This window comes from Argopecten irradians, chromosome 1, assembly GCF_041381155.1.
Source record: "Argopecten irradians isolate NY chromosome 1, Ai_NY, whole genome shotgun sequence".
Lineage (NCBI taxonomy): Eukaryota > Metazoa > Mollusca > Bivalvia > Pectinida > Pectinidae > Argopecten > Argopecten irradians.
Genome location: NC_091134.1, coordinates 4,242,829 through 4,256,880, shown reverse-complemented (window position 1 = coordinate 4,256,880; position 14,052 = coordinate 4,242,829). Strand labels below are relative to the sequence as shown.

General features: G+C 34.7%; 1 protein-coding gene across 8 annotated transcripts in view; it reads left to right on the top strand.

Moving 5' to 3' along the window:
* The first annotated feature begins 357 nt into the window (after nucleotides 1–357).
* Nucleotides 358–14,052, top strand: part of LOC138315558 (uncharacterized) — a 34,150-nt gene continuing 20,455 nt past the window's right edge. For 4 of the 8 annotated variants that reach the window (XM_069256695.1, XM_069256678.1, XM_069256686.1 and 1 more), the window contains exon 1: nucleotides 358–529. In XM_069256695.1, the coding sequence (XP_069112796.1) occupies nucleotides 396–529 (134 nt within the window). In that variant the 5' untranslated portion in view covers nucleotides 358–395. Of the gene's footprint in view, nucleotides 530–7,973; nucleotides 8,245–10,709; nucleotides 10,888–11,010; nucleotides 12,002–14,052 lie in introns of those variants that run through there. The other 4 variants (XM_069256730.1, XM_069256738.1, XM_069256702.1 and 1 more) reach the window with 4 other exon arrangements.

Below are 14,052 nucleotides of genomic sequence, written 5' to 3'. Positions count from 1 at the left end.
ATACCTGTAGTATCTGAAGTCATATTACAACTAGATGCATCGTATTTTATCGTATACAGGTAATCTTACACTGAATGAATAAACTGAAGCATTAACCTATGATAATGGGGTGGACAAAGTGTGTTCGTTATAAATTCAGGTATAGATTTAAATGCTGAATTTGGAAACCGGACTACTCGATATGTTTATAGTGCTGAGTATGGAGGTGTGTGGCGAGGAGAATGTGTTCCCACATACAGCTAGGAATCATTGACGTGTATACCAAGGTAAAGTCACTATACATAGATAAATCTTTCTTTTTATAATTATTTTAATTCGGGCATTATTATCAATTATCTGTTTAACTCATCTCAGGTGTTCCCGTCACGAACCTGGAGTGTTAGAAAACGAACGAGATGAGGGGTTCCATGACGGCGCGTGGAGGCTGGGCGCTAGCTCATGAGAAACTCGTGCGGCGGATCCAGAAAGACAAGGAAAAGGAAATGAAGGACTGGGTCAGGAAAAAGAGCTATCAGGTGTCCAAACAAAGGTCAGTGCCAATAAAATGTTCTTTTTTAATTTCAAATTAAATCATAGTTATACTACTCTGATACATTCTGATTATAAATTCTTTGGCAAATTTGGAATCCCGAACCGAATTACGAAATCGAACCAACAGAAACGATCCTGACTGTAAATGGGCTAGTATACAATATTTACGATTCTTATCTGGTCTAGATTTTTTTTCTGAAATGTGTGTACGACCGTCCAGAACTTGTGTTAACAATAAAGATATAATTCACTTTACTGAATATTAATTTCTGTTCGAATATACATGAAACGCTGCTGATGTGTAAGCCATAAACAAACTATCACTGGTTGAGTTATCTCCCCTTTGATTTGCAGCTATTATCTGATAACCAGGGTGGTGGAGTGATTATAACGTGTGTGGTATACTTTATACTACCACTAGTCCCCACTCTGCAATTAGAGTGTTAATGTGTCTGTTATCATTTTACTCCCTACTTCGTACCTCGCCGTGGCGGAGTGTGTAAGGTGTACGACATTCTATAACTTGCCGTCCGTCTTTGTACCGCAGTGGCCGAGTGGTTAAGGTGTCTGATATTCTATCACTTGCCTTCCGCCTTTGTACCGCAGTGACCGAGTGGTTAAGGTGTCTGATATTCTATCACTTGCCTTCCGCCTTTGTACCGCAGTGGCCGAGTGGTTAAGGTGTCTGATATTCTATCACTTGCTTTCCGCCTTTGTACCGCAGTGACCGAGTGGTTAAGGTGTCTGATATTCTATCACTTCCTTCCGTCTTTGTACCGCAGTGGCCGAGTGGTTAAGGTGTCTGATATTCTATCACTTGCCTTCCGCCTTTGTACCGCAGTGACCGAGTGGTTAAGGTGTCTGATATTCTATCACTTGCCTTCCGCCTTTGTACCGCAGTGGCCAGTGGTTAAGGTGTCTGATATTCTATCACTTGCCTTCCGCTTTGTACCGCAGTGGCCGAGTGGTTAAGGTGTCTGATATTCTATCACTTGCCTTCCGCCTTTGTACCGCAGTGACCGAGTGGTTAAGGTGTCTGATATTCTATCACTTGCCTTCCGCCTTTGTACCGTGGTGGCCGAGTGGTTAAGGTGTCTGATATTCTATCACTTGCCTTCCGCCTTTGTACCGCAGTGACCGAGTGGTTAAGGTGTCTGATATTCTATCACTTGCCTTCCGCCTTTGTACCGCAGTGGCCGAGTGGTTAAGGTGTCTGATATTCTATCACTTGCCTTCCGCCTTTGTACCGCAGTGGCCGAGTGGTTAAGGTGTCTGATATTCTATCACTTGCCTTCCGCCTTTGTACCGCAGTGGCCGAGTGGTTAAGGTGTCTGATATTCTATCACTTGCCTTCCGCCTTTGTACCGCAGTGGCCGAGTGGTTAAGGTGTCTGATATTCTATCACTTGCCTTCCGCCTTTGTACCGCAGTGACCGAGTGGTTAAGGTGTCTGATATTCTATCACTTGCCTTCCGCCTTTGTACCGCAGTGGCCGAGTGGTTAAGGTGTCTGATATTCTATCACTTGCCTTCCGCCTTTGTACCGCAGTGACGAGTGGTTAAGGTGTCTGATATTCTATCACTTGCCTTCCGCCTTTGTACCGCAGTGGCCGAGTGGTTAAGGTGTCTGATATTCTATCACTTGCCTTCCGCCTTTGTACCGCAGTGCCGAGTGGTTAAGGTGTCTGATATTCTATCATTACGTGCCTTCGCCTTGCTTTGTACCGCGTGGCCGAGTGGATCAGGTGTCTTGCATTCTATCACTTGCTTTCCTCTTTTGTATCGCGGTGGCCGATTGGTTAAGGTGTCTGACATCCTATCGCCACGTTTCCACTCCTTGACCATAAATACTGAAAAGCCAATCCGGAAAATTGTCTCTCGCCGGAGTCTATATCTGAGCTTAACAAAACTCAACAACATGTAGCTGAAAAGGGCAGAAAAGCATATTTTGCATTATCAAATAAATTAAGAAGTCATAGTTTTAACACCGAAACATTATGTTCAGTATTTGACACTTACGTAAGTAGTGTATTAGGTTATGCATGTGAAGTATGGGGTTTTCATAGAACACTTGAGGTTGAAAAGTACATGTTAGTTTTTGTAAAAGAATTTTAGGCGTCGGTAAAAACACTTGTAACGATCTTGTATACTATGAGTTAGGTAGATTGCCTATGCATATTATCCGGAAAATGAAAATATTGAAATACTGGGTAAAACTTAAAGAAACCGATAATTGTATATTAAAAGCATGTTATGAGCAAAGAATATTAGATAATGATGATTGGATCATGAATGTACAAGCCGAACTGAATAAGCTAGGATTGGGGTATTTGTGGAATAGTACGTATGAGAGTAATATTGTACATGTATATCAACTAATTGAACAAAAAAATTATGATGTATGTACTCAAGAAATTTTATACAGGATACAAAATTCCTCAAAAGGAATTTTATATCAACATCTAGTAGACAATTTTGGTTTACAATATATTATTTAAAGAAACCCTTTGATCAAAAGTATAAAAACAGTATTACAAGTATACGATTAAGTAAGTTAAATATTGAAAGTGGTAGGTTTCAAAATGTAGTACGACCTAATAGAATCTGTACAGTTTGTAATACCAATGATATAGAAGATGAGTTTCACTTCATCCTTAAATGTCCTCTTTATACCCAACTACGAGTTAGATATCTGAAACCTTATTATTTTTATCATCCAAGTGTGTTCAAACTTGTTCAATTACTCAGTGTAAATAATGTTAAAGTTTTAAATAATCTCGGAAAATTCTTAAAACTTGCATTCCAGAAACGTTCTCAGTCTCTTAATACACCGTAACGGTATAGTATATGATGTATAATAATTGTGTGCTAATGTTTGTGTTTTATTGTATACAATCACTCTCCTGTACACGTTTAAATTATTCAATATGTATTGAAATTGTACTTTGTGTCTTATAAGCCGCAAGGCTTACGGAAATAAACAAATTGAATTGAATTGAGCTTAGGTTGGTAATTTTAACGGGGGTACCCACGCAGCTTTCTTCAACCACATCTTGCGTAACTGAGGAGATTTCAATTTATATAACCGTATAATCCATTGGCTTAAATTGGCTAAAAGGTATATCTAATTCTCTATGTATATTTTGTCACCTTTGGACAGTCACCTCTGTATGTAACACCTTTATAACAATATATTGCGTTTACGTCGATTCTTTTTCCTATAAGAACTCGAAGACTAATTATAGATGTATATAAACACGTAACAGGAGTCGGTCTAACGCGTATGTTAATTGTGTAATGTTAAAATATATTTACGTTACGGGGTTTTACGTAACTAAGAAAACGGATTAACTATATATACACGTGTACCGGTATTCTAAGTTCACTCGTGTCATGGTTAATGAACCAGGTATACACCAATACCTGCTAATTAATGACGCAATTTCAGCAGGTACTGTACATATGTATAAATCGTATTCGTCAATTAAAAGAGGGATTGGCGCTTGTTTGCGCTCAATATTCGTTCCCTTCCACACATTATATACGTTGTACAAATAATAACTGTTATATAATTTCAAGTTTGGATTGTATACTTTTAGAGCTTTGTGTTCATTGTGTACCCATTTTGTTTACTTGAGTTTTACGGCCCGTCGACAGTCAATATTTTGTATAATTAATAATTATATAATAACTATTTTGCATTTATAATGAGTTTGAAATATCACTGAGGAAAAGATTCTTAATAATCGACATTCCGAGTCGGAAACTCATATCCTCTACTACCAATGAAAAATAAAAACAAATATGTTTACTGGGAATAACGTCCTTACGAGTCCGAACCTATCCATTAAATATCTCAGACCATGTCATTATTATCAAATTGACTGATGCTAATTTGCAATTTATGTTTGATTGTATATAATTTGCTTGATATGCATTTCTCTTCAATTTGGAGAATAATAAAGAAAATATTTTAATAATTATCGATGATATTAATTACAAACACATAAACAGGAGATCTCTAATTTAATCTAACCAATACATACATATGGAGTAGATTTATTTTGACTTTATGACTATATTAATGTGAACATGATAACAAAGTTCGGGAGTGAGATTGTAAATTAGATTTTCGAAAAACTCATTTTTTTGTGAAATGCTGTGTGGATCATGATTGAGATCGTACACCGTTTTCGATCGATCATCTTAACGGTAAGCTACAGATAATCCAATCGAGATGTATATATATTTTGAGAAGGATTACATAGCCTAAAGTCAGACAAGTTTACACACAAGTATAGTTGTCGGATTATACCAGCTGTTTAATTGTTGTCCGGTATACCGTGACGTAACTTAGACAGACGAGGACGTTTTACTGTTTCGGACACAGCAGTGTAGACACGTCACAAATTACTATTGTAGATAAAATACCATAGCAGTGAGATATGTAAGGAGGTTATACCATAGCTTTGTGGCCAGCTGGGGGGTTCTAGATGGAGATTTTACCAGTATTGCAGAACCTCAAGTTGTTGCCGTATCTATATTTGAATAAGTGTTTTTGTGAATACAATGTAGCAAAATGGCACAAGATTACCTTGACTTTTTTGGCAATTTTTGAGAACAACATCGATTATACCTGAGTAAGATTCTGAAATTGCATCTTTGATCATATAAAAAAAATGGAGGAACGTACTGGTGAGGAAAAATTGAACCCAATGGACGGACTAGAGAGGAGGATTGGGGATATTCTGGCAAAGAACCCCCACAAAGACGTTATGACAATGAGGACAGCTTTAAATCACATGGACAGCAAACGGGTCGTGTTCGTAACGGATGTACTCAGGAAGACGTTTGGATCACACAGATTCAACATGTAAGTCGAGAGATTAGACATTTACACATATATTTATTATAATGATATATATATAACTAAGTTTGAAAATACTATCTCACAGTTGCAATACTTCTCGATAATATTTTTGTTGTAAAGTTATTTACCAAATTCCGACAAAATGCAAAGCTACATGTATTAATCAGAGTCGATCAAAGGAAGGAACATTTCAAAACATATGAGTATTCACAGATCTAGATTTTCTATACGCGACAGTGCTAATGTCGAGCTATATAGGTATTGAAATAGTGATGATATTATTAAATTGTTTGGACAGTAGAAGACCATCCCGATATAAACAGTTGTTGAGATTTGATGACAAACGAATTTAGAACATGAACCAACTATTATAAAGTATTTAAATGTGTTCTCTGTTATCCACACAGAAACTTAACTTTAAAAAAAAATTCTACATTGACTGACACTATATATACATATATATTGTGACTGGAGAAAGAATCAAGATCTATTGAATATCTTGAATTTCTCTTAAGTTTTGGCATCAACGAAATCAGACTGAGTGTAAGGAACGACAACTCTAGGTACAATGTGATGAAAGCACGTAGGTATGTGGTAGACATGGGGAGGTAATTCATACCACCTTACCGTGCTGATACTGTGAAACGCTTCAAGCAAGATCATCAAATTATATTGAAAATTAACGTATGCCCTCAGTGGAATTACGTGCACATGTATATTAATCTACTGCATTCTGTGTTGGGTTCTAAGTAGAGATTTTGAAAAACAAATAAATGTCTTGACGTTTGTAAAACATTATAATAAATATAGTTAGGCTAATAATGTACTAATACAGTCTTCGAAAGCTCTATCTATTGTCCTGAATTCGGAGAAAAGGGGAATTTACAGACATGTCGCAAACACACATTTTTAGATACAAACGTTTGTAACAATATCACAGAGACTTTAAAATAATCTGTTAAATAATGACAACAATCAAAATTATACGTACGAATGTGTTCATTTTGAGATTTTTCTCTTTTATCTCGTGTTCATATAAAACACCTTTGAATCAATGTCGCTCATTTATATATCAGACTTGTACGGGAGTCGCTCATTTATTGATTTGGTGAATTCTTTTATCATGATGAAATGTTGCTGAAATCATCAAAGTTGCTACGGGAGTACGAACCCCATCAAACAAAGGTAACGTTAATTAGTTTATCTGATGTTGTGGTCTATAGAAAGTCTGGTATCCGCACTTACGCGCGGTGACATGAGGGTAAGACAGTCTGCATGCGTAGAACATATACGCGTGATAAACCGGACGTTGTAAACGTCATATGCAAATACTAATTACATAATGAAACATGTGCAGTCCTTTTGGATAATCAATTCACATTCGAACTTGAGCTCGTGCTTCACGCACGTGATGAACTTTGACCTATATGATCATCTCAATCGGAATTCTACCTTCCTTCACATAATTTCGTTGATGTCTTATATAATTACCCGATAAAAAAAGACTTATCTAACTGGTTTTCATAGAATTTTAGTTAGACCTAGTATATCTAAGACTGAATATCTATAAATAGTTTAGATTATTGTTTTTCACAGTGCAGCAAATTAAAAAAAGTTTTTGACAAAGTTAAATAGAAATCTCCAAGTTGATTTATTGATTATTCTTGGTTTTTTTAATCATTTTAGTTTCCAACATTTTTTGGGAAATTCAGGGACAGAAAAAGGATAATTGTTTACCTAAAGAGTAGGACAAGGTCAACCATATTTTATCGTGTAAACATTAAAAAGTATCAACGTGAATTATTTGAAATGTACTAAGGTTGAGTGATATGTTGTGAATTTGATTAAATCAAATACAAAATCTCAAAATGATAACCAATCATTGATTTAAATGCTACTGTCATCTTGTATATAATATTACAATTTGATTATCACATTGGAATGATATATATACAAAATTACTCCTAAAATTTGTTCAACCCTCAGTGAAGAAACATATGTTGTATCTACATATCTTTAACCCGATTGTCACGATTGACCTGTTAAGTAGAACTATATACGCCTGTTAACTATATACGCCTTTATTCCTGAACAAATGTTAAACACCGAGGGATAGTCATTTTTATTAACGCTATGTTGTCAATACCAACATAATTAAACATATGCGTTGGGATTTAATTGAGCGAATCATAAATACCTTTAACTGCCATTCATTGTATAACCTAAGAATATTCCTTACAAGTGTCAGAACCGCTGTGTTGTATACTTTCCATATTTATGTGTAGGTGGTGCTTTAAATTACATCGAGATTAAAGATCCACAGAATAGATCCACCGATATAACACAAATCAATGTTTTCATTGCTGATTATGTATTGTTGGATTCCTCTCTTCAACGTTTTACTATAATTTCATTTATCTTTAAACGCCTGCATTTATGGCATTTAAATATTGTCAGTTGACAGTACCTATCTAATATATAATAAAATGTTTGTTTAGGGTTGTGTGGGGTAAAATATTACACACTGGGATCCACATTGGGGTAGTAACGAGGCATTCGGTGTAAACCAACCGGCGATATCGTGGTACATTGATATTACTATCTAGCCAGTTGTGAGAAAAGACCAAAAAACTTTTCTCAATTCAAATTGAAGTTAAAATTCAGTTTAGTGGATAAACGTAATTAAAAGTGACACTGATATGTAAATGTGCGGACTTTCTACGCTTATATGCACGTGATAATGAACGAAAACATATTGCGTCTTCAATTGACTTTCAAATAAATGATACTTGGATGTTTAAAGTGAATGCAATGGAGATTTTGAAATATGTAACTACTTCAGTCGGTGAGTACCTGTGTTTTTCATCTAATTCATAGATGTATATATTCAGCTTTTGTTTGAACCATTACGGATTGTAAAGGTCAGTACTATGGAGAGATCATACTAACAAATTCACATGAAATGTTCAAGTTGTTTCATGACATCAATATGTAAGATGCTCCACCACCGGCAAAGCATAAATATTATTTATCATTTGGACAAAAATATGTGTAATCGTGTATATATGTCTAATTAACACAAAATACATCTGAATTAATTTGTTTTCCTTTTATTGTCTGCGCAATCAGACCGTCATTGCATGTAAGACATACATGTAGTGTCACAAATTTTATTCGGGATGCATTTTTTTTTAATACTTTCATATTGAATTAGAATACGAAGCTCAAAACTTTCAGTGATGGAATTGTTGTATAGTAAGTAACTTTGGTTCCTAAAGAAAAATACTAATTTATCCGCGCTTGGTTTTAATTAATAACAATAACCATTCGCCGGCGGTGCAGCATATTTAAAATAAAATGGTTATATGACCATTTATTAAAAAAAAAACCCATCTTATAGCTAGATATTAACTATGTTCTTTTCAGTCTTCGTTTCGACTACAGCTGATCACGACATGATAACAAAGATATTTACCATCCGCCTTCATTCTTAATTGTTTGTGTTTATTGGCGTGGAAACAATAGTGTATAAATATTATGATGATACCTTTGTTTAACGAACTATGGTGACTGAGGTTAATATGCCTCAATGACAATAGCAAATAACATCAAATCAGGCATGAAGACTATGAAACCTATTTCACCAGCGTTTGGGATGTTAACCATTAAACACGATAATCAAAATATACATTGTGGATTAAAGCATGCACACATTTGTGTTTATAGATACATTTTAAGTTGTCCACGTTCTAGTTAATATGGATTATAATTAAAAATTAATATTAGGAGTTATGGTTAATCTTAACTTTACCGGTTTAGGTTTCACTTAAAATAAGAATCATCTCACAATTCGGAAAATCATACATTATTACCGGTGTAGTCAGACACAGGTTACGAAGAGAAATAATTCGATTGATGATTAAATAGAATAATCAGATGAAAGAGTACTTAGGAACATAAGGGTCGTTATCGTTAACATGTCTCGGTCTACTCGAGTTGTGTGGGAGATGAGTTCCCATACCTCTCTCCAGCATAGCGCCCAATCATGCGGTTAAAGTATGTGTGTTAAGTATTTACTTAATCATTACATTTACACCTCGTAGGTATGCGACCCTGATACCACACATTTATTATAGTCCTTCGCTTGTAAGTGGATTTATAGAGATTAGGGATTGATATGTCCCAAATATTGTCTAATTTTGAACTTTAACCAAGTGCTTAGCCCTGTTGCAATGGAATACTGAGTTCGCGCTTTGTCATTTTCATATGCCACAAGAAATTCTATGATAAAATGATTTTTTTATTCTTGCGGAAATAAGTGCCATTGCTATTTGATGATCATTATAAAGAAGATACTGATGTGATAAAACTGGTTTTATGCTGGGCATTTTTGTTGTATGATGAACACGCATTAAAAACAAACTAAAAGAAAATACATTGTATTATCAAAGTGGCCGAAATTTCAATAAACTGTAAAAATCAAAAACCACCAAATGGACAGTCAAAACTTTGCACCTGATGATAGTAGCTATGCTTACATGTTACATAACTGAAGTACAACAAGAGATCCACACCTTAGCTATATGTGGTACATAAGGGGTTTTATAGTTGTTCTATGTATTAGTGGATGGAGGTTTTGGGTTCGGGGTGGGATTTGCCAAAATTGTGTAGTGCTGCAGTATTGTCTATATCCCTAGGCTTAGACATTATGGCAATGCTTACACCAGACATCTATACCTGACGTTAATTAGTTGTCAGAACCAGGGTATCTCGGACTGTATTGTATAATGAAGTTGTGTGACAATTTTACTTTTTAATATACACGAACGATAGAGAACTGTTGTTGTTGACTTTATCAGAAAGGTGATTTTAGTGCTTGTTCTGAATGGCTGTCAACCAATTAAAACAATCCCGGAAACAGATAATAATATCGGGAGTGGGTTACCCTACCAGGCGCCTATCAAACTCATTAAAGCATCCATATATTTAGACAAATGTTCTCGATTTCCATTTTCAAAGTATTATGTTTGCATATATTTACTAAATATGATTATATTGAAAATAAGGACATGTATATTAGCTTGACTTTTAATATTTTATTCAAATATTGCTTAATTTAAATACACCTGAAGTAGACATTAAATAATAATGGAGTGTTGAATAAGGAAGTTGGACGTGCCCTAACCAGTAGATGTTATCTGTATGTAATGGATACTGGCTTCTCTGTCACCCCACCACCCGCGTGGAGTAACGCCAGCCTTATCTCTGTATACAATCATAATTTTACAATGTGCCAATAGTTAAATTGGATTCCAGTTAAATCCTGTTTTATTTTCCTCTATTGTAATGTATTGAGTGTCACCAGTTCATTTTCACTGGAAAAGTCATCCAAGTCCTGACAACGAGTGGTATTTAAAATCTAAAGGTAAATGATAGGTTGTTTTAAAGGAAATCCGCCGACTGTGTAAGTCTTTCTATCAAGATTATGGTAAGTACATAAACATCGGCTCATAAACCAACCAAACTTAAGTATTTATTATTAAAACACTTGATCACATTATTAGAATAGGTATTGTTTAATGTTCATAGCTTTGGAGATCATGGAAGTAATGAACTTTGAAATGAATAAACAAATATGGAAGTAATGAACTTTGAAATGAATAAACAAATATATGAAGCCTTTGTAGAAACCCGTCTCCTTACGGATAGACAGGAAGATAGTGAGATGTAGCTTGGAGATTAAGCAGGGACAAGGATTGTGCTTAAACGTGATCTTCTCATCTAAGCATTCGTTTTGAGGAAGAAATATGGATAAGAGAAAATCTTCCGAACTACCTTAGAATTAGAAAGGAAACCTTGGGATCAATAAACGATATATGTATGTGATAAAAATGTATACCATCGTCAGTGTTACCGACACACATACTACACTATATGATGTTTCCACGTAATTAATGCAGGCATATAAACAGTTGTTACGTATTGGCCAGAAGACAATGACATGATAACGAAAACTTAATATATTATCACTTATTTTGGAACTGCATAACTTTGTGTTCTGAATTCACGTTTTGTTACGTCACTACTGTATTTATGTGATCATATTCAATGTATGTTTCACCACTCTGAGACGTTTTTTCCTTACCTATACAGAACAAAGACCTTGAAGAGATACAAAATAAGTGTAAATCGCGTTACCATGACAACGTGTCATTTCTATGGAAAACCAATTAGTGTGATTCAAGCTTTCATGTAGGTTGTGTGCTAGGCAGATAATACACAGATCGTCACTCAGTATACATCCATATACGTTACAAAATATCCTGTTCATTGATTCGTCAACGGGGAGTAGAACCGATTTCTGGCATTCTGAGTGAAGCCGTCTTAATGTTCGGTAGTGTGTAGCATTGACCAGGTGTACTCTGATACCAATGCGATCTGATGTGGCGTTTTATTTCTAATCGTGGCTCGTAATTCTATATTTACAATGGTAGGAGACCCAACTGGACATTGGTGTGATGTGTTGTATGTTTGATACGGATGTCACTTATTGTTATCACTGACTCGGAACTTGTAGAAAGTCGTCGACAAGGATATCGATGGTAGGTAAAGTAAGATCATTTCATAAGTTATCTTAACTCAACAAATCGGGTATGCATATGTTTAAAACGCTGCGTTATTTTTAAATAGTGCACACGAATTATGACCCAATTATCATTTGAATATTATTTAAATAGTTCGATTTCAAACATTAATATGCATTTAGACCTTCACTACATAATTGATTAACTGTACAACACCCACACTCTTAATACTTTGATTTCTTTCAATGTTCTTACATATATTAATGGTAAAATAAAAAAAATAAAAAATACAGAAGACATATGCTATTAAATTCACCTTCAAGAGCATGTCTTATACAATTATCATATTTCAGGGTATTCACTTCTCTGCATGACCCAAAATCATTAAAAATAACAGATTGCACTTAAAATGTTGGAAAGTGCTGATAGTTCATGGAGTAGGTTGTTCCGACAAGTTGTTTTATGTTATTGTGGAAGTATTAAGTGTGGTTAGTATTTAATTAAGTGTTTAGAACGCTGTAATCCATTATGCCCGAGTGTGATTGTCTAAAGATTACAATAACGCTCTTCGCCACCTAAATCCTCCTACAATATACACCATATCAATGGCTGTATTGGTATCGGATCAGTCTAGCTACAGCCATGTGGGCACACATAGTTCAAAAATGTTATATATCTACACTTGTTTTTTGCTTCATTTAAACGTTTTTATCAAGTTATAGACATGTTTAATTATTTTATTTAGTAACCTTGATAATTTGTAATAAACTGCTGATAGATCCAGGATTCTGTATTGGATCAACACTCTAACGTTTTAGCTGTGATAAGATGGATTTCTGGTTGTGGTTTTATTGTTGTTCACATTAATCCCGCCTTGTTAATTGTAATTTTGAAATTACTTTAGCCACCTCGTACACTGGTGTTTTTTATTGCTGACACCAGAGGTATTATTTCAATTCCGTACTAGTATGTATTGATAATAGATAAATTATAATTTTAAGTGTCTTGATATTTATTTCTTATATGATATCCAAAGAAAAGAACCCGTATATTTTATTTGTTATTGAATACCATGTGATATTGACAGCCTTAAATGAGAGACAAGAATAACGATAAACTATATATACAATGTACCAATGAGAAAAGAAAAAAAACACAAAAAAAAAACAAAAAAAAACAAAAAAAAACACGCAGGTCAAAAATCTAGTTATTGTAATTGCAATTTTGATGTAGGTCAAAGACACTCCTGTTGTATTCCATCAATCTTTATCTTAAGCAAACTTTTCTTCACTTGCTACTTTAATCAAAGTTTAAATGAAATGCCCAAATCACCTTCCTTCCCTTGCACATATCATTAGGCCTTTACCACGAGTTATTACACAGTTTTGAATTAACTAATATGTCGTAATGTGGAATCAGTAGTGACATTGAATAAACATAATAAAATAAATGATCATCAATATACATTGTGTTATGATATTTATTTACTGACAATGAACATGTCTTAGGTTAATAGTTCTCATCGATAAAGCCTAATTGCGAGTTATCACGTTTATGACCCTTCCCTGCGTTTTAGATTCTATAAATGTATTGAAATCGCACGATTGTTCTTGAGCTAAGGTATGCTATCTTTCTACAAACGATTTTGAGCAGGAGCAAGACATGAAATGTTGTTTCAAAAACCGTACCTTGGTATCATTCATTCATTGCAGGGAATCGCATTAAGGAGAACTTCATATAAAGTAGAACTCTAATTACTCTTTGTATCAAAGCCGATTTATCTTTTGAGAATTATGCAAATAAAATTTGCCTGTAATTCATAGATGATATGATGGTCATAAAGATACGTATTCAATAGCGAGTCCCTCTGGTGCTATGATTGCCACGTGCTTTCAAAGGTGAGTATCTTGTAATTATGGTTCCTTTGAAAATAAACTTGAGGGATTTCGGTATAATATGACGGTACTCGTGCTTTAGTTATGACAGTATATAAAGGAAACCATATCGCCGCTGTTGATCTCTATTCATATTATATTGAGATATATATATATTTGAAAATTAAAAATTCA